The following is a 27451-nucleotide window of genomic DNA, read 5'->3' on the forward strand; positions in this document are numbered from 1 at the left end:
CAATCTGTAGGCTAAGTAATCAGGCTTCCATGTAAGAAGCAAAGCAATGTCCCCAGTTGTATGATAAAATCTACAGCTTTTATATGATGTTATTTGTTAAAAAATAATTCCTGAGGCACTTTAACAATACAACTTTTATTAAAAAAATAAGTAATAACATCAAAACTGTTCAGAAAATCTATAATAAATGTAACCAAAATAAACAAACACCAAATTAAAAAATATATACATCTATATATATATATTTATATATGGGCAAGAAACAAGTGCGTTTTTTGGTCCCAATATTTTTGAATATATTATCTTTATCCAAAAGAATTACATTAATGGCTAAGAAGATAATATGTATTAGATGTATAGAAATGTAACTTTAAAACTTGTTTTAAGGTCTACAGAAAATGTTTTTCCAAACTTATTATGTCTTTGAACTCAAAATAACTAAAATAATGTTAATAATAGTCCTAAGATGGACAGAGGATGTAATAACATCTAATGGTCTGAACAATTAGCAAATTAAGAAGCTACCAATAGGTAGCTACATGATATCTAGAGAGAATTCTAAGGAATTTCTGAACAAAATGAAACAAACACAAACATTTTAAAGAAAAGAGGTAAAAGTGGACATAACAAAAGACATCAAAAAATTTTCTGAAGAACATAAAACCGAGATAAAATTAAAATAAACTTTCAATTTTTAAAACTATTAGTACTGTTGAAAACTCCTAGGGTTAATACTGGATAAAATTTTAAAACGATAGTACAAGTAACTGTAACTTTGGAAGTGTAATTTTAGAAAACTTTTTTTCCAAGAGCATGAAAGTAGCCTTGGTTCCCTATACAATCAGTTTTTATATTCCTTGGACTGCATGCATGCTAGAAGACTAAAGGGCAGCAGCCAAAATTATTAAACTTCAACTTAGGTGATAAAGCATTGATTTGATGGGCTTTTCTTGGTTAGAATCAAACCATAAACTTAAGATCAAGAACCAAAGCCCCCAATGAAAAGTTGTGCTCAAATTGGTGGGCCTTGAGGTCATCTCTGGCCAAATTAGCATCGGACAGTCATGAAGGAAGTGACTCTTCCCAAGATCTGATTTCCTAAGGCCACAACCTACAGGAGGTCTCACAGTTAAACAATTCACATTCCTTGGAAAGAGAGAACAGGCATCAGTTGTGTCCAACGAAGGGGGACACTGACCAGGAGTACCCTGGACATTTTTTGAAATTTCTGTGTTGCTTCTGCATCTGAAAAATATGAAAAATAGAACAATGACAGACAAGGAACGAGAAGACAGCTATCTGACCTAAAAATGTAAGATTTATATGAAATTAACTAATAAGTCAGACAAAACAGACAAAAAGATGAATAGCCATATCATTTGGAATGCAATATTCTGAAGGCAAGTACAGCAGAGAAAAACACAAATTATTTTAAAGCAAAGCAAAGAAAGACCATAGCAAACAAAAAGTTATTTTTGGAGAGAGCCAACTGGAGAAAAAAAGAGCATGTTAAGATATGTTAACCTGACACAAAGATAAGGTGGAATAAGAATCTAGTGCCATCTGAAAGCTGAAAAGAGCTAAATAATGAGAGCTAGTGTCATGAACTTGGGTATTTAACCATTTTCGTGTGAGAAAACACTTCAGAACTTTGAACTTAGGAAACTGGCTCTGTGTAAGAAAACACTTCAGAACTTTGAACTTAGGAAATTCCAACTTGTCTTGCACCAGGTTGCACGAGCTCCATAGAGCAGGAATCTATTTCAACAAGCAGCTTTAAAAACAAAAACAAAAACAAAATACTTTAATATTTTTCATTTCTATTAATTATACATTAAAAATATGCAACAGTTCTAAAATCCATCAAAGAAAAATGCACTGAATGAAAAGAAACTTACTCAGAAGTGGATTCAGAAGTTGAGGTACTTTTGGGAACTGAAATTAGAAGAAGAGTTTTACATTTAAAATAGCATATATGATGAGTGAGACTACCAATTTAATAAAATTAAAACCCCATATTGTGACTGATAAAAATACAGTAATATATATCAGAAATTCAAAGTAATGCAATAATATATACATACCATTCTCTATTACAACTTGGCAAGTATGAGTTTTACGTTGACTTAAGTGTTTAGCCATACGATCTAAGCCAGAAGAATCAGTCAGAAAATCACATTTAAGGCACACTAGAGTAATGCCCCTATGGAAAAAAGAAGACAGAAAGAAAAGGTTTTTTATCTTTTATGAAAATCCATATATAGGTTCAATAATTATTTTTCCATGTAATAACATTTGACTTTTTATGCATCATAACCATCACTTTTCAATTTTGTTATATAAGCCTGATATACCTGAAATGGTGCTTTAGAAAATGGTATAGCCATGTCTAAGTTATGCTAACACTTAGTATTTTATAAACTGTTCCCTCTCATACCAGTTGCTAAAAGATAGGAGTCAAGAGACCTAAAGCCCAGCTGTGGCTCCACTAACAACTTGCATAATATGTGAAAGGCACAGTCTTTCCATACCTTTGCCTATATGCAAAGCAAGTATGTAATATTGATTCATTCAATATACATTTGCTGAGGACCTTCTTTATACACTCTGTGGAGCCTACAATCTAAAATCTTAAGTGACAATAAAATCAGAAAAAAATGAAAGCATTAAAAATAATGTAATTATTGTTATTATCAGCTTATTAACAAAGCATAAATATACTTTTATAGTTCATTTTAAATTTGAGTATTTCATCTGTATAGAAATAAAAACCAGTAGCATTCCTTAGACTGACTTCTCCCCGGCAGTTCTAGTCTTAACAGTTTGTTGTGTATTTACATCTGGCTGTCACATCAAAAATGATCTTCCTAAAACTGAAGTCATGTGCTTTCCTTCTCACCCCTAAAAATCACTCCTCCTGAATGACCTCTCTTATGAGGTCATGTCCCCAAGACAAAGGTTTAAAATCACAGTTATCTTTAACTCTTTTTCCTTAAAACTGTCAATATTTCAAACATTTTTTTAAATATATTTTATTGATATTTTACAGAGAGGAAGGGAGAGGGATAGAGAGCCAGAAACATCGATGAGAGAGAAACATCGATCAGCTGCCTCCTGCACACCTCCCACTGAGGATGTGCCCGCAACCAAGGTACATGCCCTTGACCGGAATCGAACCCGGGACCTTCAGTCCGCAGGCCGACGCTCTATCCACTGAGCCAAACCGGTTTCAGCTCAAACATTTTTTTTTAATATTAATTTATTGAGCACTCCCTGGGGCCAGGCTGAAGGTTTTAGACATATCATCTCATCTAAATAGTACAGAAATCCAAAGAAGTAAGTGCTATTAATAACTGATTTTTTATAGAGGACAAACTCAGGTTTGGAAACTTAGTAAGGCCAGGACCAGGTTTGAAACTCAGCCCTTTGATTCCAGAGCCCATGTTCTTAAACATGATGTAATATCACATTGTTGCCTTATCCCATGTTCTTATTAAATTAGTCTTAAGTACCACAATAATCTTGAACAGTCTATGTGCTTTATCCAGTTACAACTCATCTTTTATACCCCTCCAAACTGATCTTTCTTCAGTATTCTTGATTCTGCATAAAACACCCATGGTTTCCCCAATGCCTTCAAATTAAAATTAAGTCCAATTTCCCTAACCTTTTTCAAGATAATCTTGATCCAAAAACTATTCCCCCAGACTTTGATCTCAATATTACAGGGTGTCCCAAAAACATGTATACACACTTTAACAGCTGAGCTCAATTTTGAAAATGAAATGTATTTCAATAAACACTGCCTTTCTTTTATAATTGTGTGTATACATTTTTGGGACACTATCCTATCACTCTGCTACACCCACAAGCCACACCCACAAAGCCACGCCCACCAGCCAATCAGGAGCAAAATGCAAATAAACCCAACCAAGATGGCTATGGCTACAGAGACCAGGAGGGAGGCTTGGGTTTCCCCGGCAATGGAGGAAGCCAAGCTTTCTGCCTGCCCTTGCCAGCCCAGGACTCCACTCAAGGCTACAAAGTTTCAATGATAGAAGATACATAAATCCAAACAGAAATGGCGGCAGCCACGGAGCTGGAAAGAGCAGGAGGCTAGGGTTGCCCCCGGCGATGGAGGAAGCCAAGCTTTCCACACACCCTGGCCGGCCCAGGCCTCCGCTTAAGGCTACAAAGTTTCAATTATAGAAGATACATAAATCCTAACAGAAATGGCTGCAACCATGGAGCAAGCAGAAGGCTTGGCTCTGCTCCAGGCTACAAAGTTTCAATTGTAGAAGATAAATAAACCCCAGAAACCAGGGCCTCCGCTTGGGTCACCAGGGGGCATGGCCAGCGTGCAAACCACCACAGGCCCCTCGCCCAGGCCGCCCCACGCCCCAAGGGAACCCCCACCCTGATCCGGGACACCTTCAGGGCAAACCAGCTGGCCCCCACCCATGCACCAGGCCTCTATCCTATCTAATAAAAGAGTAATATGCAGATTGACCATCACTTCAACACACAAGATGGCTGCCCCCATGTGGTCAAAGATCCTGCCCCCATGTGGACACAAGATGGCCACCACAAGATGGCCAGCAGGGGAGGGCAGTTGGGAGGGACCAGGCCTGCAAGGGAGGGCAGTTGGGGGCGATCAAGCCTGCAGGGGAGGGCAGTTAAGGGTGACCAAGCCAGCAGAGGAGGGAAGTTGGGGGCGACCAGGCCTGCAGGGAAAGGCAGTTGGGAGGGACCCAGGACTGCAGGGGAGAGCAGTTGGGGGGGACCAGGCCTGCAGGGGAGGGCAGTTGGGGGGGACCCAGGCCTGCAGGGGAGGGCAGTTAGGGGTGACCAGGCCTGCAGGGGAGGGCAGTTGGGGGGGACCCAGGCCTGCAGGGGAGGGCAGTTAGGGGTTACCAGGCCTGCAGGGGAGGGCAGTTGGGGGGGACCCAGGCCTGTAGGGGAGAGCAGTTGGGGGAGACCCAGGCCTGCAGGGGAGGGAAGTTAGGGGTGACCAGGCCTGCAGGGGAGGGCAGTTAGGGGAAAACAGGCTGGCAGGGGAGCAGTTAGGCATCAATCAGGCTGGCAGGGGAGTGGTTAGGGGGTGATCAGGCTGGCAGGCAGAAGCGGTTAGGGGCAATCAAGCAGACAGGCAGGCGAGCAGTTGGGAGCCAGCAGTCCTGGATTGTGAGAGGGATGTCCAACTGCCCGTTTAGGCCCGATCCCTCGAGGGGTCCCAGATTGGAGAGAGTGCAGACTGGGCTGAGGGACACCCCACCCCATACACGAATTTCATGCACCGGGCCTCTAGTCTATATAATAAAAGCCTAAGCAACTGTTATGGTGGAATGACCAGCTGCTATGATGCACACTGACCACCAGGGGCAAATGCTCAACACAGGAGCTGCCCCCTGGTGGTCAGTGCGCTCCCACAGGGGGAGCAGCTGCTCAGCCAGAAGCCAGGCTCACAGCTGGCAAGTGCAGCGGTGGTGGTGGGAGCCTCTCCCGCCTCCTAGGCAGTGCTAAGGAGTAGCGAGCTGAGCAGTAAGGAGCCTGCCACTAAGGAGCAGTGAGCCAAGCGGTAAGGAGCGTGCAGATGGGCGGTAAGGAGCGTGCAGATAGGCGGTAAGGAGTGAGGGATCCCAGATTGTGAGAGGGATCGGGCTTAAGCCGGCACTCTGACATCCCCCAAGGGGTCTTGGACTGCAAAAGGGCACAGGCCGGGCTGAGGGACCCCCCCAACCAGTGCATGGATTTCATGCACCAGGCCTCTAGTATTTATATGAACTTCATGCTCTACCCAAACTGTACTATGACTTCTGCTTTTTTCCTTTCTGCTTTTTTATTCATGCTATTCCTTCCAACTAGAATGCCCTTGTGTCTCTTTGTATAAATAGAAACCACTCTTTGAAATTATTAATTCTCATGGCACTCATTACAAACCTCCTTGTATTACTGTAGTTATTTAGTGGATTCTGAGCTAAGTGTGTGTGGTAGGTATAACCAAAGTTAATTATCAGTACCTTTAGAAATGTTTATCGACAATTTCTTTGTATAGTAAATAAGTTGCGCAATTTTCTCTGTTTCAAAAAGGAAAAAACGTACGAATTATGAAGCTATATATTGGTTAAAACCAAAAAAGTGTTAATTACTTTACTAGGTATCTTAAATATCTTTAATATTCAAATATTGTTGGAGAGCCTTATTTTTATTTTTGAATGCAAATCCATGAAAGTTTCTTTTTTGTTGTTGTTAATCCTCACCTGAGGCTATTTTTTTCCATTGATTTTTCGAGAGAGTGGGAGGGAGGGGGAGAGACAGAGAGAGAGAGAGAAACATCATCGATTGGTTGCCTCCCGCACATGCCCTGACCTGGGCCAGGGATTGAGCCTGCAACCCAGGTACCTGCCCTTGACCAGAATCAAACCCACAACCCTTCAGTCTGCGGGTTGATGCTCTAACCACTGAGTGAACTGGCTAGGGCTGAAAGTTTCTTCTTAATGATTAACACCACTGAAACAAAGTTTAGTTAGAGAACATATCCCCTCTTTGATCTAAGAATATAATGAATAAAACTCTATTATGTTTAGTAGCAATCATTTCATTTTCCAAACTAGGCATGCCAGCATCAGGTTAGAAAAAGTTACTATAATTTTTTAATAAAGAAAACAGAAAAAGATCAGCTAATTACCTGAGAGTTCCACAATGTTTATGAAAAAGAGGAGACTGTTTACTTGGATGGCTGCTATGATAACTGGGGAAATAAGACACAAACAAGATTTTATTATACAATAAATCATATTAATTTTATGACTATATTTCAAGTCTATGATCAGTTTATTAGTTTTGAATAAAAGATCCTGGTCTAAGTTATAAAATTCTATTAGTCATCTCTGTTTTACTTCAAAATTTGTATTGTATATTTCACTTTACTTGTGTATTTTCTAACAACATATTTCCCTGAGAATATTCTTAAATGATCAGTACCTCAACATTATATCTGAAAAAAATCTCAGTTGTCCTGGCCAGCGTGGCTCAGTTGGTTGGAGTGGCGTCCTGAATACCAAAAGGTCGTGGGTTTGATTCCAGTCAGGGCACATACCCAGGTTGCAGGGCCCCAGTAAGGATGTGTACAGGAGGCATCAATGTTTCGCTCTCTCCCTCTCCCTTCCTCTCTCTCTCAAATTAATAAAAACATATCCTCAGATGAGGATTAAAAAAAATCTCAGAGTTAAAAATGCAAAGACCATCAAATTAAAATTTCCAACTATTTTTAAAAATATGCTTTTATTTCAGAGAGAGGATGGGAAATGGAGATTGAGATAGAAACATCAATGATGAGAGAGAATCACCGATTGGTTGCTTCCTGCATGACCCCTACTGGGGATTGAGCCGCAACCTGGGCATGTGCCCTGACAGGGAATCAAACTGTTACTTCCTGGTTCATGGATTGATGCTCAATCAATAGGCCACACTGCCTGGGCTAAAAATTTCCAACTAATAAGAGTTGAAAACCATCTAAAAATATTTGTTAATAGTGTATTTTACTACAATATAAATTGTTACAAATAATAATTATCACTTTCTAATCTTAATATACTTAATGAATGGGGACAATCTGAATGATCCTCAAAGTAAATGCTTCCTGGGCTAAATGACATTACTTATCATTAAAAAAGTGAAACATTTAAAGAATCTTTTGTAATTACTAGGAGAGCCTTTAAGGAAAGCAGATTAAAGGAAACAGAGCTCAGGAGTTAAAACAATAATTCCTCTACACACAGAACAGAAAACCACTAACCAAATTTTGCAGCAATGGTAACAATTTTTATACCCCCTTTCAAACTGTTAAGGAAAGCTTTCCTGTATTAGTAAGCCAGACAGGATTAGCCAGAATTGGCATAGCACAGTATTACTTAAAGTGCGGTCCATGGACCAACAGTGTCGGCATCACCTAGGAGCTTATTAGAAATGCAAAGTCTCAGGATCTACTCCAGACCTACTGAATTAATCTCTGGCAGTAGGGCCCAGAAATGAGTTTCAATAAGTTTTTCAGGTGATTATTGTGCAAGATAAATTTTGAGAAGCACTAGCCCTAGTTTACACTGACAGACCCAAGCCAGCCAATATACCAGGCCACCGGTTACCCTTAGACACAAGGTAACTATCACCAGCATATCATGTATGCACAAGTAAAGAAAGATTATGGCTAGATATAATCCCAAGAAAATATCCCCAGAGTAGGTACCACGGTGAAAACAAAGACCTGTTCTCTCAAGTAGATAAGAGAGACACATTTAATTATGAGGTAGAATGGCTGAATGGTATAGAACCCAAAGAAAGGAATGATTCCTGTGAGTGGCTGTGGCAATCATATACTTCATGGAAAAAAGATAAATTGAGAGGGAAAGAGAGGGACATTCTAAGGAGTAACAAAAATAAGGAAAAGCCAGTTTAGATATTAATATGAGACAAACTACACATTGGGAAAGTTGGACCTGACTTCTGTTAGAGTTAGTATGGGCTGGGAATAAAGGTACTCAACCTCTGAGGAAATAAAGCTTCTGTATGTACAGAGTTCAAATGTATGACAAAATCTACACTGGTTGGAGTGAGGGTGTACCATTCAGGGGTAGGGTATCTGAGGCAACACGGGAAGCAAGGTACCATAGAAGTAGGGGAAATGCAAAGAGACCTACAAAGCCCTTAGAAGAGTAAAGTAGAAGTTAGTTCTCTATGGGGTTAACAATGAGTAAGCACTCAGTATGTGATGACAATGAAGTGTAGGGTTGGGACTCACTGGAAATTAGGAAAAAGTTACGAAGGAAGCCTGGAGCCAATTGGGAATATTTTGGGACAGAATGGGGCTGGAGATCCTAGAAGATGGTTGAGGAGCCTATGGAAAATGGGAAAGGAGAGTTTTAAGAAACACCAAAAATATTTCATAGTTTTAAGAAACACCAAAAATATTTTTCAATTTAATCTTCTATAAATTAGGGGCAGAATTAAATCCCTGTTGGGGCAGCCATGTGATTGGTACAGAATAAGAGACCAGGATTTCCCTAGCAGTATAATGAGAGAAAGTTTGGCTGGGGCCTGGTTTAAAGCAACTGAGATATGGATGCAGAACCACTGTAGTAATTGGGAGGCAGAGTGGTAAACTCTGCAGTCAGAAGGTGGACTGTTAGCAAGACATGATGAGTAGTGGCAGATCAAGAGAAGTTTACAGACTTCAGAAACTTAAAGTATACTATTTCTTGCTGATGCTCCACGTTTATGCAAATTATGCCTTAAGACAGACTGAGCTTAAAGGGCATTGGGTGATAATAGTTTGGGTCCTAGATAGCCAATAATGTTTTGGACTTATTTGTGTTCTTTATAGATGCCAGTGAGTCAAAGGTGAAAATATTTCTCAAATAAAGATGAAGAGTTGGATCTTAGGAAAACTCAGCATTGAAATTGGAGGATTTACAGTTGAAAGGTAAAAGATAAAAATCTGAGAGTGGTTTAGGGACCAAGAAAGGAAAGAGGCCAAAAGAGTTGAAGAAAGAAAAAGTAATGAAACAGAGGAGTAGCTAAAAAGGAAGTTTAAAAAAATGTTGGTAACAGTTTAAGAGAAGTTGAGAAGAGTTTCAAAAGTGAGTTATCAAAAATATAAAATACTCTAAAGAAGTCACAGAGGAATAAGAATGAAAAATAGTGAGTAGATTTAGTAATTAGGGCATACCTGTTAAAAAGAAGCAGCTTTAACTGATAGGCGGGGGTGATACTCAGATTACAAAGGATAAAGAAATGATAGTAAAGGAAACTCTTTACAAATGTTGTCAATAAAAGGAAGAAAATATTCAAAGTAAAGGTAAATTCCCCTCATCTTAAAAAAAAAATCCTGAAAATATTTGCATGCAGAAGGAATGGAAGGGAGAAAAAGAAGAAATGAAGGCGCAAAATAACTGAATTAAAGCTACAGAGGAAATGGAGGAGCTAAGAGGCAGGGTAAACTCTGAAAAAATGGGGCATGTTTTTTTTCTAAGATTAATGTCTGGATGAAGGGAAAAACTTGAGGTAGAAAAGTTAATCTTGGGAAAAAGGAAAAGGGTGATCTCTGAGCAATTAGAAAGGATAACATCTGAGAGGCTAGAATAAATTTTGAGAGTATTTAAAAGGATTTAAACAGATCTTGTAGATAAAAAAGAGTTATTTTTAAAAAGAGGACCAAATTAAAGTGGAAAATGAATTAAGAGTTGACCGAATCAAGCACAGCTTCATAGTCTATAACTGAGCATAGAGACAGATCAAAAAGGATAAAAGATTCAAGGATAGCAAGGTTAAGCATGACTAAAGATGAAAGGATTATAGGGCAAAAACAAAGCAACATTCAAACAAATGACTTTGAGGATGAGGTTGACTATAAAGTTGGATTGGTGCTGTTGGATTAAAAAGAGGGGTCAAAACTCAAAGTCATGGAGTAATGAGAATTCAAAGTGAATATTGTATATGATGAGGTAAGATGGGACAGTGGTAAGAAGGGGGTCAGCATGTAAAGTGGATGTGAAGTGCTGGCTTTAAAGAAGTCAAGGTACCATGAGGTCAGGCTCATCACCAAGGAGGGGGGGGCGGAACCTGGCAAGCCATAAAAAAATGTGGGCAAATCCTATAAATTGGAAGTTAACTATGACCAGAAAGTAACACAGAGGTCTTGTTATGATTTCAGAGAAAACCACTTTTAGTAGTTATACCTTATTTCTGACTAAAAAAAAAAAAGTGTGACTACCTTAATTTGAATCAACAGCATAATTATATTAAAAAAATTTTGTCTATTAAAAATAATCCATCCTGAAGGAAGCACATACCAATAAGATCCAAATGAAAGTAATGTGGGCTCTGAAGTATTTTTTCTAGCATAAACTATATGGTAGGTACTAAAATAATATAAATTGAATTGATATATGAAAAGAAATTTCAACAGTAGTATCATCCCTGGAATATCCCTATAATATCTCATTTTACATTTCATCTAAATGAATCCAAAGATGGATGGCTTGAAAGAGGGGTGGATGGAGAGACAAAGGGGTGGAGGGACAGAGAGAGAGTGCGCATATGTGAACGCCAATAATGGTCTTAGCATCTTTGACAAATCTGATGTCTCTCAAAGTGACTGCTTATGTGGTTACATGTATTTATTTAATAAATATTTTTGAAATATTTACAAAGCTTTGTTTGGAAATAACCATTTTTTGCAAGACCCAGAAAAACAAATTTCCCTAACAAACTTAGTTTAATTTCATTAGTCTAACTTATTGAAATTTTTGTGCTACTAATTTCATGAATTATTATGTTAGAAAGTAGTACTGGGTAATAGCCTAGGAGTTCCCTATTGCTAGATCCTTTTAGCTCCTTGATGTGACAAACTGGCTTCTAATAGCACAGATTTGTTTGAAAAAACAAACATCTTAAATGGCAGTTTTGATTGACAGTGTACATATTTAACTCACCTCACCATATGATTTATAAAGGCTTTGTTACAGTTAGTGTTGTATTTGCAAAAATTACAGTGGATATGTATTGAAAAGTGGCTCGCAAAATCTTTAATTTTGGAATGACACTCAATGCACTTGTGAACTCCTCGGTAACACCTTATGGAAACAGAAAAAAATGATAAAATTTATATTGTAAAACAAAAATAATAAGGTAAGACCTTATTAACATTTTATTAATTGAAGCTAAATTTAAGTTAACATCTTTAAATAGAGACTTATAATTTGAAATTTTTTTTGAAACAACAAGCTAGAATAAGTATAAAAAATCTAACAGTAAACTTTCCCTGGAATAAAAAAGATCATATTAACCAATTCAACTATTATAAGATATAAACACAAAATATAAGATAAGTGTAAAAGATGACAATTATACAATGAACACAGTAATTCAAGTTCTGTCCAACAGTTATAAAAAGTACCTTTTTACTACTTGGCTTTTAAGATAAGTAATCGTCATGTAAATGTGCAAGGGAGTTTTGTGATCTGGTAAATTACAATAAAATAAACCTTTAATTTGAATATTAAATTGATATTGCAGATCAGATTACCTTAAGTTCTTCAAAGCTATGATGATTTTGTTCTTTCTGTTGCGTTGTTTCTTTTGCTTGCAAGAGGTTTTTCCTTTGCATTTAGATGCACCTTTACCTTGCTTACTTGAATTGGCTAGTTTACTTGTACTAGAAATAGTTGAACGAACCTTACGTATCTTAGATTTACTTGCATTTGATTTTGTGGAGCTTTTAGCAGTTGTATTTTTAGACTTTGGAGGTGAGACCTGAAGAGAAGAAGTGCTTGGAGTATCACTGGAAGATGCAGTTGATGGCTTTGAATGAGATCCAAATGAAGCTCGAATAGTAACCTATAAATATGAAGGCAATATATATTTTTTATAAAATTAATCATCAAAGTAATTAAAAGGTCACTGCAAGCACTCACAGCATGGTCAATTGTTTTTTGACTAGGGTGCTAAAATAATTCAGTGAGGGAAACAATAGTTTTATCGACAAATGGTGCTAGGACAAATAGATATTCTACATGCCAATCAAGTTGGATCCCTTCTAGATATAAAAGTTAACTCAAAATATACCAAAAGTCCAAATTGTAAGAGCTAAAACTAGAAAACTCTTTGAAGAAAACATAATAAATCTTTGTAACCTTGGGTTAGGCAATAATTTCTTAAATATGACACCAAAAGCACAAGCAACCAAAGAAAAAACATAAATTGGACTTCATAAAAATTTTAAACTTTTGTGCTTCAAAGGACACCATTAAGGAAGTGAAAATATAAGCCATAGAATGTGAGAAAATATTTTCAAAACATATATCTAATAAGGGACTTATATACAGAATATATAAAGAACTCTTACAACTCAGTATAAAGACAAATAACCTGGGGTGGTGAACACACAATGCAGTGTACAGATGATGTGTTGTGGAATTGTGCACCTGAAACCTGTATAATTTTGTTAACCAGTGTCAATCCAATAAAGTCAATAAAAAGGAAAGAAAGACAAATAACCCAATTTAAAAATGGGAAAGTATATTGTAATAATTATGTATGGTGCCAGGTAGGTACTAGAAACATCAGGAGGAACATTTTGCAAAGTATATAGTTGTCCAACCATTATGCTATATACCTGAAACTAAAACAAATAATGCTGAATGTAAACTATAATTGAAAAAAATTTAGAAAAATGGGCAAGTGATATGAATAGGCATTTCTTCAAAGAAGATACAATGGCCAATAAGCACATGAAAATATGCTCAACATCACTAGTCATCAAGGAAATGTAAATCAAAAGTCCAATGAGATATCACTTAAGACTAACTAGAATTGCTATAATAAAAAAGGCAGATAAGAGAAAAAAGGGGCTGCAGTGGACGGAGTGGGATGGGCCAGCACTGGAGGAAACGAAGCATCGAGGGCAGCAAGCAAGATACAGCACTGAGGCTTCCTCCTCCTTGCCTTCCTCACCCTGCTGGCACTCACCTCCGTGGTGGCCAAAAATAAAGATGAAGTGAAGAAGGGTGGCTCGGGGAGCGAATGCAAAGAGTGGACCTGGGGGCTCTGCACCCCTAGCAGCAAGGACTGTGGGGCGGGTTTCCGCGATGGTACCTAGGGGGCCCAGTCTCAGCGCATCTGGTGCAGGGTGCCATGCATATGGAAGAAGGAGTTTGGAGCCGAATGCAAGTACAAGTTTGAGAGCTGGAGGTCGTGTGATGGGAACTCGGCACCAAACACTGCCAAGGCACCCTGAAGAAGGCGTGGTACGATGCCCAGTGCCAGGAGACCATCCGCATAACCAAGCCCTGTACCCCCAGGCCAAAGCCAAGAAAGGGAAGGGAAAGGACTAGAGGCCAGGCCTGAATGCCAAAGAGCCCCTGGACCTCGTCCTCCCTCCGACGGCCCCAGGTATAACCCACCAGTACCTTTTGTTACTCTTCAGCTTTATCAATCATGCCCTGCCCTTTCCCTTTCCTCTCCCCAAATCCCCAAGTGCCCAAAGTGGGGAGGGAAAAAGGGATCCTGGCAGCTTGAGCCTCCCCCAAAGGAATTGATTCCCATTCCTCTGTTGTTCTTACCCACAATGATGCCATTGCTAAAAAAACAAATAAAACTCATTTTCTCCCCCCCCACCCCCGGCAAAAAAAGGCAGATAATAAAAAGTGTTGCCAAGTATATGGAGAAATTGCAACTCTTATATATTGCTGGTAAGAATGTACAATGGTGCAGTAGCTCTGGAAAACAGTTTGGCAATTCCTCAAAATGTTAAACATAAGAGTTGTCATATAACCCAGCAATTCAATTCCTAGCAATTCCACCCAAGAGAAATAAAAAATTGTGTTCACATAAAAACTTGTACATGCATTCTCATAGATGCATAATTCATATAGACAAGACCTGGAAACAACCAAAATGCCCATCAGTTGATGAGTGGATAAATAAAATATGGTATATCTCTACACCTGAATAATATTCATCCATAAATAAAGAATGAAGTACTGATATGTAAGTACTGGTACATAAGTACTGACTGATACAGCCATAAGAAAGAGTGAAATGTTGATATAAGCTACAATATGGATGAATCTCAGAAACATGCGAAGTGAAATAAGTCAGTTATAAAAATCACTTATGGTATTATTCCATTTATATGAAATATCCAGAACAGGAATATCCACAGGGACAGAAAATAGGTTAAAGTTTGCCTGAAGCTGGTAGAAGGGAAATAGGAAGGGACTGCCAATGGGTATGGAGTTTCTTTTGGGAGTGATGAAAATGTTCTAAAATGGATTGTAGTGATGTTTGCACAACTTTGTGCATGTACTAAATAACAATGAATTGTACACTTTAAATGGATCAATAGTATGCTATATGATTTATATATCAATAAAGCTGTTTCAAAAATCACTGCAATACAAAAAATTAAAAATCATTACTTTGAAAATGGCAAGGGTAAATTACAATCAGTTAAATCTTCCTTTTATTGTAAATGGTCATACCAATGAAATGAAATTTATTTACTGTCATATTATTACAGTTTTGTATTGACAGTATTTATATGTTAACACAGATATGGATAATTAGTAGTTTGTACTAATTATATGAATATCAAAAGAGCACATTCCATGGCTATTTTATACTCTGATATAACTAAATAGCTTTCACAAATTTAGAGGTCAAAATTTATTCTCAAAGGCCTCAATAAATATGGAAAGGCCTAAATTACTTTTTGGTAACCATAAAATAGATCTCCAATAAATGTGACCTGCTGTCTCTGGAGACCCACTGGGCAGAATTTATGGTTCCAAAGGTTACTGTGGTGGTTACATCAATTCATCATATATCATGGAGCATTTAATAATATTCAGAATTTCCTTTAAGGGACCTAATATAAAATTTATCATTTATTATTTAGAAAAAGAAAATGTTTGATTATACCCATTAATTAATATAATGAAAAACACAGTTGCCTATTTACATTCTTTAATCATTTGACTATACTACCCCCATATACCTGAGGAGCAGCCAATGAAGAAGTCATATGTAATACATGTGGTTTGGTATCACACAAAAAACACTGAACTAGGAGTTAAAAGACCCAAGGTTAAATCTCAGTACCACCTCTTCCTTGAGTAACTTAGCCTCTTTTAGCTTTCTCATTTATGGTATGGGAATAATATCTGCCTTGTCTACCTCACTGAATTGCTACATGGATTACATAATAGAATTTATGAAAAAACACGCTGAAAGCTTAATTCTAAAGCATAACACATTTAGTCCCAATCATTATGATTAATATTATAATGATGTTGTAATGCAATATACTAATTATTACTACTAATAAAGGAAGATATGAGGGAGGACTGCACTGCTTACATTAATATTCTGTATGTCTTAGTCTCAGCATGGAATGAATGGATTGCAGGGAAGGATACTGGATAGCTTCTCTCACTCTACATCTTCAGAGCACTGTTTTACATTATTTTCAAACAGTAGACATATTCACATTCAAAGGTAAGTACTCAAAGCCAAATATAAATGTTTGGGAATTGTTCACTTTGGATTATGCATTTCTCCACTGGAACATAGCCAAGAGCTGACTTTACATTAAAAAAAAGTCAGAGAAAATGTACATAAGGCAAACAGGGAAAAGGAAATTTGCAGTCAGCCATGTTTGTGCTCTTAAAACAGCAATGGTATTCAGAAGCAGAACTTGCTTCTCTGAGAACACTCAGTAATACCAACTTCAATGAACTATGGCACCCAAGCACTATGACAAATTCCAGAGACACAAAGATAAATTAAACATGATCCTGACCTTACAGTCTAGCGGCTGAAGCAGATATATATGCTGCCAACTGGAATAGCTCAGAAATAGCCTACAGAATATTGAAACAAACCATTGACTCAAACTACAGTTAATTTACTTGCAGTCACTACAAAGGAATATGATCCAATATAGCACATGTCTATCAACTCAAAAAAGAATGGAAAAAGTTTTTCTTTCCAAACATAAGATAAAACCTAAAATTAAAATCTTAACGACAATCAGAAGTAAATTTTTAATATTATATTCAATAGATAAAACCAGGCAGGAGGTTATTTCTATAATCACACAAAATGTTAAAATACAACATATTTAAAAGCTCACTTTTGAACCAGGAGGCAAGCCTTCTAGTTCTTTAGGTTTTATAAAAGTCCGATGCTGGGTCTTGTGATCCAGTTTCTCCTTGCTGGTCAAAAATTGAAGTCTGCATTTTGTACAACGATGAACTCCTTTTTTCTGTTTAAAAAATAATATTAGAAATAATAATTTATTAGAGAATGTGACATTGGGCAAGTTACTTACTCTCTATAATGTGTTTTTATTACTATTTTAGTTTCATTTGCTTCCTCATCTATGAAATGAAAATGACCTTATACCTGCTTTGCAGAGTGGTGGTGAGAATTACACAAGATGATACAAGTAAAAGCACCAGTAACTGTCATACGGCAAGTGATTAATATATGTCAATTGCTTTGTTATTATTTTTTCACTCCGTTCATCAGTTTATTTCATTAATTAAATTCCACATATGAGTGAGATCATGTGATATGTGTCTTTCTCTGACTGACTTATTTCACTTAATTGCCTTATTATTATAAAGATTTAATGAGGCTATTTAACACTTCTGAAATCCTTCACCCTTTCTTAAAAGTTCTACAAGCCATATAGTTAGCTCTAAAATCACTCAGTGGAAAGAATTTAAATTAAATTAAATTAAATCACTTAGTGGCTCAGTGGTTGAGCATCGACCTATGAAGCAGGAGGTCACAGTTCAATTCCCGGTCAGGGCACATGCCCGGGTTTCAGGCTCGATCCCCAGTGTGGAGTGTGCAGAAGGCAGCCGATCAATGATTCTCTCTCATCATTGATGTTTCTATCCCTTCCTCCCTCTCCCTTCCTCTCTGAAATCAATAAAAATATATTAAAAAAATAAAATCACTCAAAACGTAATATATTCTTTTTAGGAAAAAGTTTCATCTGAAGTCTTCAAAAAGAATAAAACTGACTATAGATTCAACCATTTTTATTGTCTAAAATGGCACTAATATTATCTCAATTACAAGCTTATAATCCTGCTATGGTTTTCGAGTATTTTGTGAACAATTATACAAGTTGCAAGTACTTTGAAGGATGCCTGGTGATCTTTGTATCAATAGTCTTTCCTTTACTGCAGGGTGGGGAACATCTGGTCTGCAGGCCTTATAAAGCCTACAAAATAATTTGGTCTGGTCCGGCCAAGGCATTAGAGGTGAGTTAATTAAATGTTTGACCAAATATAACAGGGTAATTTTTAAGTTGATTATGGACCTTGAATGATGTTATAAATATCTAAATGGCCCTTGGCAGAAAAAAGGCTCCCCACTCCTGCTCTATTGACTACTGACAGCCTATCTCTTAGGTACTTGAAACATACAAAAAAATTTGGGCACTCAAGGTGTGTCAGTAATCTCTAAAATTAATCCCAGTTTTGATGAGCTCATAAGAGGAATTTTAAGATTTAGAAGTTGTGATACCTGTAGCTCTGACTTATTACAGTGAAAGGATACAGAGCAGGATTAATAAAGGAAAGAAAATTACATTGGATGGAGTCTGAAGGATACTGGCTCCAATTTCCAAGTGCTTCTCCCTATGGAGTTGTACAGGACACAATCAATCCCCTAACAATATGAATAGTGGGTTTTTTTTGTGTGTCTTTTTTTTTTTTTTGCCAGGGAAGCTCTTTTGAGTCTAAGGGCCCTGATTTTTTTATGGGGTTCAGTCACTAACCTTCAGATTCCCAGTAGAAAAGCAAGTGTTCACTACAATCATATATTTTTTTTTTGCACAAATGATCTAGAAAAGCTGGTAAACATGGCTCAAAGTTCCAGGCATGTAAAATACTCATCAGTTAATAACAAAGGTTCAGTTTCCAGGAGTTAGGTAAGGCCAGTTATGCAAGAAGACCCTTCTGAAAATGTGCATGATTTGAGCAACTCAAGACCTGCTGGGTTAACTATATACATGGCAAGTTAAGAAATACAACTCAGGGTCTGAAGAGTGACCACAGATCATGTAAACCACATATAAGTCCTCATAGCAAGCCCATTCTTCTCTTACTTCCTTTCAAAATCAAAGGTCAAAAGATGAAACATAGAGCACCAAGACCAGTGGTTCCAAAATCCTATTCCTCAAGAAATGTTAATAGGTATTGCACAAATAAAGGGTTCAATGGTCAAATAAGTTTTGGGAAAAATATATGCAATATCCCTTGCTTGGAGATTTATGATTTTTTTTAGCATATTGAAAGCTCTTAACATCTTGTTTTTTAAAAAATATTTATTTTGTAAATCTAGCCATTTAATGAATCTCTTTTTTTTCTGGAAACAATTTTAGAGCAGGACCTCTGTTAACATCTGATGGAACCTTGGTGGAAAAACCTTAGAATAGAAAGATTTTTTTTTTGTTGTTAATCCCCACCCAAGGATATTTCTCCATTGATTTTTAGAGAGTGGAAGGGGGAAGAGACACAGAGAGAAAAACATCGATATGAGAGAGACACATAGCTTGGATGCCTCCTGACCACGTTCTAATCAGGGCCAGGGATCGAGCCTGCAACCCAAGTATGTGCCCTTGACTGGAATCGAACCCAGGACCCTTCAGTCTGAGGGCTGACACTCTATCTACTGAGTTAAACTGGCTAGGGCTAGAACAGAAAGATTTTGCCAGATGTTCTTAAGGATAAGGTGGCATACCAGGATAAAAAAATAAGCATGTTGGTACCAGCCCAGTCATAACATAAGTGATCCTAAATGTATTTGGATATGCTACTTTTATGATTTTTTTCTAATTAAGAACTACAAGTTGATTTCATGATTATCTAATGACTGGAACTAAAGGCAATGTTAGCAGTGGTGCAATCAATACTAAGAAAATGTAATGAGCTGATCAGTGAGGAGACAGAACTTGATTACATAATCAGATTTAGGGAATTCACTGACTGCTACTGATTTTGGCAAAGGCACCATTGCTCTTTCAAACACTGAAGAATAGGTTTACTTCAAAGAGGGCCAAATATGTAGTGATGGAAGACGATTTGACTGTGGATGGTGGCCACACAATGCAATATTCAGATCATGTATCATAGAAATGTACACTAGAAACCTGTATGGAACCCCAACAAATTTAATAAAAAAAGTTTGCAGCCCAAATAAAGGATGGTCTAATTGTGTCAGGAAAAGAACAAGCAAGCATAATATGATAATTCAAAGGAAAGATGAAAGCACTAATACTGGTATCTGAGAAATTACATAGCAGAACTGGCAAGTCATCCAGGAAACAAATTACAACCTAAATATAATTCTCTGGCATAGTTCACATTCTAGAAAAAAGTCTCATTGCTGTTTCCTTTATCACTGATGGCTACAAAAGACTGTTCCAGGTCACTGATGAGAACCACATGTCTTCTCATAATAAAAAATGGGCCAGAAATTAAAAATAACGTTTGAAGAGCAAAAGGAAAGAAGATTGTGAGTCCTCAATTATATCTTCCTCGGTCCATACTTATCCTTTTCTCTGCTCCTGATTACCTTCAAAATCATTTCCATTCTCAACACTCTTAGACCCCCTAAATATCCAACCTAAATATTCCACTCATATTCCCTCTTCTCCTCTACTCTATGCTTCCTATTACTACCTACGCTTCAGAATTTTCACTATTCATGAACCACATCATGAGGAAGGAGACAAGTAAAAGAAGTGGAAGTTTCATAAGTAATTCAGCATAAATTGTAAATTGTGTCATTTGGACTTTGCTTTCCTTCTATAACAAATCTAACCAATGATCTAAGTTTTACATCCTATCTAATAAAGAGGGAATATGCTGATTGACTGCCACACCCTCAAAGATGGTGGTGCCCATAGCCACAAGATGGCAGCGCCCAGTCCCCTCAGCCCTGCCGGGGCAGCAGGTGCATGGCATGGTTGGGCCTGCCCCCAGGTGGGTCCAGCTGCTCCATGCACCTGCCTCCAGAGTCCCCCAGTCCCTTCAGCCCCCCAGGGCTGGCCCACGGTGCAGGCAAGCCACTGATGGCAGCTGCCCAGCCGCCCAGGGCTGGCCCGAGGCACAGGCAAGCTGCTGATGGTGGCTGCCCAGCCACCCAGGGCCGCCTGAGGCTCAGGCAAGCCGCCAATGGCAGCTGCCCAGCCGCCCAGGGCTGACCAAGGCTCAGGTAACCAGGGCCGGCCAAGGCTTGTGCTGTCGGCAGTGGCAGCAGCAGAGGTGTGATGGGGGCGTCGCCTTTCCCTGATCGTCAGGTTGCCTCCTGCCCCTGATGGCTCCCGGACTGTGAGAGGGGGGCAGGCTGGGCTGAGGGAACCCCCCTCCAGTGCATGAATTTTCATGCACCAGGCCTCTAGTGTGTGAGTGTGTGTGTGTGTGTGTGTGTGTGTGTGTGTGTGTGTGTGTGTATAGCTTTTCACTAAGACAAAATAAATAAGAACTTCTAAATCTTACCTGATGTTTCATGTAATGATTCATGTAGGGGGTTGCCATTCTACTAACTTTGAGGCAAAATGGACACAGCAAGTTCTTTGTGTTTTCATGGGATGCTCTAAAATGAGTTTCTACATCAGAAAATGTTGATGATCTAAACTGGCAAACCTAGACATATAAAGAAGGTTTAGTTTAACTTGAACATGTATAACTGATATGCAATTACGTTAAAGTAGCAATGATAAATCATTTGTTCAGAGGAACATTATGTTCTAATTCATCTCTGCTGCCTATACAATCAAGAATCCTATTACTTCAAATAATAATGATGATCTTTGAAACAGAAAAGTATCACTTAAACTCTGACACCTCTTGTCCTATCCTGCTATATAAAATGAGAGTATTCTCTTCTTTGGATTTTAAATAACATCCAGGATATGATAGAGGCAATTTATCTTTATCTTGCTATCTTATTGGGAACCACTTCAAATTATGGAAAAATAGCAGCCACAAAGTATTTAGTTGAGTTTCCCATAACTAACAGCATTTACTATTTCTCTGGCATGTCTTTATTTTCCCTACTTAGTAAGAAAGTCCATATGTTTGTCTTTTTCTAGCAGGGTATTTTGTTTTTCTAGTACAGGGGTCAGCAAACTATGACCCACAGGCCAAATCCAACCCACCACCCACACATACACGAGTTAAACCAAGGGACTTTCTATGATTGAAGAGGGTCTTCAAGTTTAGTCACTTGTTTTATTTAAATAGTTAAAAAATAATAAAATACTATTTCATGGCACATGATAATTAAACTAACACCTAAGTACACAATAAAATGTGTGTGTACCTGGCAAATATATGGCATTTCACCGGGTTTATGAGTGTCCTTCATATGTTGTAAAAGAGTATGTTCTGTTTCAAATGATAATTCACAGATTTTACAAATCGCTGAAATTGGAAAAACACACATTACATCATTTTAAGGATATATATATATATAAATAAAAGTTTCATTTTGTACATCTATAACAACAGCAACAAGTAATAATAGTAACAGTGATGGTGGTTCTAATAATTCTATAGTTAACTCTGTTAATGCTGTAGTAAGGACTTTACTTATATTAGCTTACTTTATAATTCCCATTCCATAGTTGAGAGAGGTACTGTTATTTTTATTCCCACTTTTCAGATGAGGAACCTGAAGTACAGAAAGTTTAGGTAACTTGCTTGAGATCTCGCAGTTGTATTAAGAGGCAGAGCTGGAATTTGGGTCCAAGTTGTCTAACTCCACACTCTGTGATTTTAACTGTCATTGCAGTTATTTTTCTTATTAGAGTATAAATCAGATCATTGATTTCATATTTGCAAACCAGGGACTCTGGTTTTTAGCTTACCCCTTACACACAATACAGGAGATATGCCCTATTTGTAAGAGGGATCTCAAGTAATTTTATTGAAAAGTTTCTGCAAGTTAAAATTTGCTTTTCAACTTTGCTCTCAAACTACAAAGTCTATTTCTTATTTTTCTATCAGAATTCTTAAGGATTCCTCATAGTTTAGATGATCAAAATCATTGATGTTCAGCACTACAGTGAAACTGTGACTTACTAGAAAACTCATGAGGTGTGTGTGTACTCTCAATGTGACACTGCAGCTGGAATGGTGTAGGATACTGACGGTAACAGTGCTGGCAGGTGGTGTGGCTTTCCCAGCTCTCACTGTTCTGCTTCTCAAGTTCCAAATGGTGTTTCATGTGGTTCATAAACCTATAAATAATTGTCAACAGGTGCAAATATTCAGATTTATAACAAAAAAATTTTCACAAGTAAGCATCTGAACCTAAGCCTTAAAATCCTCTAGAAAAGTATGCACTTCAAGTAATCACTTTCATTAAATGGTTCAGTAAATCTATTTGTAAAACACAGTGGAATCTCGTTTCTTGAACTTAATTTGTTTCAGAAGGCTGTTCGAGAAGCGGTTTGAAAACTGAATAATTTTTTCCCATTAGAAAAAATGTAAATTTAATTAATCCATTCAAGAACCCCAAATGATTCCCTTTTTCAAACCTTTCTTATATACAGTACATGTCTAATGTACTGTTTAATCTAATATGATAAAAGGCTAATATGCAAATCAACTGAACAGCTGAACAACCGGTCGCTATGACATGCACTGACCACCAGGGGGCAGATGCTCAACACAGGAGCTGCCCCCTGGTGGTCAGTGAGCTCCCACAGGGGGAGCGCTGCTCAGCCAGAAGCCAGGCTCATGGGGAGCGGGCCTAAGCCATCAGTCAGACATCCCTCGAGGGCTCCCATACTGCAAGAGAGCGCAGGCTGGGCTGAGGGCCCCGCCACAAGTGTATGAATTTTGTGTACTGGGCCTCTAGTTTATAAATAAACACTTCTTTTCTTAAATTTACAGAACTATCCCCTACTAGCCTTAAAGGAATTTTTCATATATCACTGTCTCTGAAATGCTATCACCAGCTGCTTTTCCCTTATCCAATCAACAAGTTTTTCTACCTATTCAATTACCTGTGATTGCTGTTTTGTGAGCACTTTCACACCCTTAGCAACATTAGCACTCTTGATTGCCTCTTTATGTTTTAAAATTGTGCTAATCGCCAGCAACTCCTTTGCTAGTTGCCTGCTAGATGCTTTTTGTCATGCTGAGGTATCATCATGAAAAGGTTGTCAGTTCAAAAACTGAAGTTTTGGTCCATGGAGACATTTTTTTCCTGTTAACAACTTGGTCAAGAAAAGGGCTTGTATGCATGCATATAAGCCTAACCAATGGACATAGCACCAGGGGGGTGAGGGCATGAGTGGGGAGATGGGGGGGCCATGGGGGGATAGGACACATATGTAATACCTTAATCAATAAAGAAAAAAAAAGAACCGAATTGTTCAAGATGGGAAACATTTGAGAAACGAGGTTTGACTGTAATCTCTTTGTTTTAAAACAACCCATTCATAGTTAATATGAAATACCATGAATTTTCTAGAACACTTCATTATTATTTCAGATAAAAATTTTTATAAAGAAAAACAGCAGGCTTCTTTTCCATATATGAAATACTATATACATCTACACTAATAAAAGAGAAAGATGCAAATTGACCATACCTCCATGACACCAACTAGCCAATCAGGAGTGAGTATGCAAATTAGCCCAACAAAGATGGTGGGTTAATTTGCATATGCAGGCACAGAGCAAAGACTAAAGGCTCCGGCCCGAGTGAAGACTGAAGACTGAAGACGACTGAAGACTGAAGAGGCTTGGCTTCTCTGCTCCAGCCGTAGTGGAGAAGCCAAGCCTCGCTGCAGCCAGAGCGGAGAAGCCTAGCCTCGAGACTTGGCTCCTCTGCTGCGGCCAGAGCGAAGGCCTGGGTCCTGGGTGCCAGAGGAAAACCAGTGCTGGCAGCCAGGGAAAGGAAGGCCTATTGCACGAATCTTCATGCAACGGGCCTCTAGTTTTAAAATAAAATACTTAAAAGGAAGGAAACCATACCACCAAAAGCAGTTATAGATTCATGAGAGAAATCTTTTGAGGACTTAAATATATAAAATAGGCTTCAAAGTGGCTTAAAGGACAAATTATTAGTATTTTTTTAGATAGCAATCATCATAGGAGTTTTACTATTTATCTTTTCACACTTTCAAAACACTACTTCACGTTAGAGCTGCTTATAGTACACTCTGAAATGTCTTTTTCCCCTTTCATTTTAACATCATCTCTATTCAAATCTATTTTAAAAATCCTAGTCTTGCCTAAATGCTACAAAATTCCTAGATGTTATAAAATATGGTTAGCTTAAAATTTCTAGACAGTTTGATAATCCAGAAATCTATAACCAGTCTTTTGAAATGAAAACAAAAGAGAAAGTTTCATGTTTAATATTGAATGGCTAACCTCAAAGGAAGAGCAAAAAAAGCCTTTGCTTAAAATAAAAGAACTTCTAATGTAATATGCATAACATTTAAGTATAAGGAACTTACCCAGTGAGCCACTTTCTATGAATTTTACCAAAATTAGTAATGTTATTTTCTGATGGATTTTACTGTAAAAATGGTAAAAATTATGTAAGGAGGTCACAGTGTTTCAGTGTTTTATCTCAAAGTACAATTTCTCTTCTGTTAAGCTATTGAGACCATTAGCAATTGATAGATGTCAGGGCTTGATAAAAAGAAGGTACAGAAGTATGAAAACTCATATGAAAAAATATTTGAAAGAGCGTTGAAAATTATAAAGCACTACCCCTAAATGTAGTATTCATAGTTTACATTTATATTACAGTATATTTCAGTGTTTTTCTATGTACTTCTTTTTAAACCCAAAATTCACCATAAAATATAATTCTGGGCTTAGAAATGACCTATAGGATACCTAAGAATGTTACTTACAAATGATGATTATCAAGGGTAAATATTTTTAAGTTTACATATGTGTGTGTACACATATACATATATGCATCTCACAGAAGTGCAATGATGTCTGCAATTTACTCTGAAAAGTATAAAAAAATCAGATAGGTCTATGGATGAATATATAAATATGTAGTAATACAAATATAGTAAAATGTTATAGTAGAAATGAGGTAGGCAAATATATATATATATATTCTCGGTAAAAATTTTCAACTTTGCTGAATATTTAAAAATTTTTATAATAAAATGTTAGGAAAAGAATGTCATGCTATACAGTATAAAAAATGAAAAATACCAGTCAATGTCTTGTTACTTTATTCTTGTTACTGTCTCACTTAGGATGATAGATATGTAATATGATATATAACTCAAAGACTGCAAAATACAAGTTCCTAAAATTTAAAGCATATATGTATAAACCTTCAAAATTCCACTGATAATTAAATTTCTGCTTTTAAAATGTGCTAAACCATAAAATCAAAACAGACATGTTTCAAAGAACTGGTAGTCCTTTAAAGAAGATTGCCAAAAAAAGATCGCTTTCTCTGCAAGGTAAATGTGATAAAAATTATAAATATGAATTGAAAAATTAGAGCATTAAATAAGACTGGTACAAAGGAGGTCAAACTGGATGAAATGGTTCTTTCTGTGATAGGAAAAGTAAGATTCAAAAACAGTTAAAAATAAAAATACCTCACGAAAATTCTTAGATCAAGGATAAATATAAAAAAAGAAGTAATTTTGCCCTAGGTTAAAAGAAATTTTGTCCTTAAGTTACCTGAAAGAAATACAACTAAACGGGCCCAAATGTCAAACTCCTAAAATACAAGAAAGGACAAAAGCTTTTCAACATGATAATCTGTCTTTGCTCTTCATAGAAAGTGTGAAAATTGCTTACCTAAGATGGCACAGAAAAATAAAGATACAATAGTTACATCTGTAGCATCCCAATTTTCAAACAGAAACATAGATATTTACATACCTAATATTATTTTTAAGAACTTTTGAACAACTGAAGCATTTAAAGGTTGTGTAAGTCTTTTCTTCATTGTCAACATCTCCTTCATGTTTTCCGTAGTAAAAGTCACTAACTAACATGATCAATTTTTCTTTGTCTGCACCAGTCTTAGTTTTCTTTTCAGTACTTGAAATTTCTACTTTAATCATCTCCAAAAACTTATTTATCATGCCTGGACAACAACGCTGAAAGAGGGGGGAAAAAAATAAGCCACTATGAGTTTATGTCTGAATGTTGAAAATTAAAATGCAAGACTAAGATTTTTCATTAAGTAATGTGACATACATATGTCACCATGGACAAAAATAAGGTAAAAAGGGGAATTTTAAAATTACATGTAAGATTAAGCACCTAATAAAATATTCTGATTAATACATTATCTTCATTAAAAATCTATACCAATAAAAGTGTAATATGCTAATTAGATCGGGACACCTTCTGGGAGACCTTCCGGACATCCTTCTGGACAAAGCCATGGTGGCGGGGCCAAGGCAGAGGCGGTTAGGGGTGATCAGGCCAAGAGGGGAGGGCATTTGGGGGTGATCAGGCGGCGGGGGGGCAGTTGGAGGCAAGCAGGCCAGCAGAGGGGGCCAGTTGGGGGTGAGCAGACTGGCAGGGGGGGGCAGGTGGGGGCAAGCAGGCTGGCAGGCAGGTGAGTGGTTAGGAGCCAGCAGTCCTGGATTGTGAGAGGGATGTCCGACTGCCAGTTTAGGCCCGACAGGAGGAATCGGGCCTAAACCGGCAGTCAGACATCCCCCGAGGGGTCCCAGATTGGAGAGGGTGCAGGCCAGGCTGAGGGACACCACCCTCCCCACCCCCCCCGGCACGAATTTCGTGCACCGGCCACTAGTCAAAATATAATGTACATATGCTGTAGTGTATATAAACTTAATTTTCAAAATTTGATGCTTGATAAGGATTTTTAAATCTTCTAGGAAGATAATCAT

General features: G+C 37.6%; 1 protein-coding gene and 1 pseudogene across 4 annotated transcripts in view; one reads left to right on the forward strand and one right to left on the reverse strand.

Moving 5' to 3' along the window:
* Positions 1 to 213: 213 nt before the first annotated feature.
* The window catches only part of ZNF280C (zinc finger protein 280C), a 57311-nt gene continuing 30073 nt past the window's right edge, over positions 214 to 27451 (reverse strand). For 2 of the 3 annotated variants that reach the window (XM_080652925.1, XM_080652926.1), the window contains 11 exons: positions 26469 to 26689; positions 22665 to 22822; positions 21904 to 22004; positions 21078 to 21224; positions 16691 to 16822; positions 12083 to 12393; positions 11490 to 11630; positions 6689 to 6751; positions 2085 to 2203; positions 1899 to 1935; positions 214 to 1245 (listed from right to left, as the gene is read on the reverse strand). In XM_080652925.1, coding sequence (XP_080509051.1) covers positions 912 to 1245; positions 1899 to 1935; positions 2085 to 2203; positions 6689 to 6751; positions 11490 to 11630; positions 12083 to 12393; positions 16691 to 16822; positions 21078 to 21224; positions 21904 to 22004; positions 22665 to 22822; positions 26469 to 26689 — 1764 coding nt within the window. In that variant the 3' untranslated portion in view covers positions 214 to 911. Of the gene's footprint in view, positions 1775 to 1898; positions 1936 to 2084; positions 2204 to 6688; positions 6752 to 11489; positions 11631 to 12082; positions 12394 to 16690; positions 16823 to 21077; positions 21225 to 21903; positions 22005 to 22664; positions 22823 to 26468; positions 26690 to 27451 lie in introns of all 3 variants that reach the window. The other variant, XM_080652927.1, reaches the window with a different exon arrangement.
* LOC308239451 (midkine-like) lies at positions 13484 to 13889 on the forward strand (annotated as a pseudogene). The gene has a single exon. The product of its transcript is annotated as a midkine-like (transcript).

The sequence above is a fragment of the Plecotus auritus genome (assembly GCF_963455305.1).
Source record: "Plecotus auritus genome assembly, chromosome: X".
Lineage (NCBI taxonomy): Eukaryota > Metazoa > Chordata > Mammalia > Chiroptera > Vespertilionidae > Plecotus > Plecotus auritus.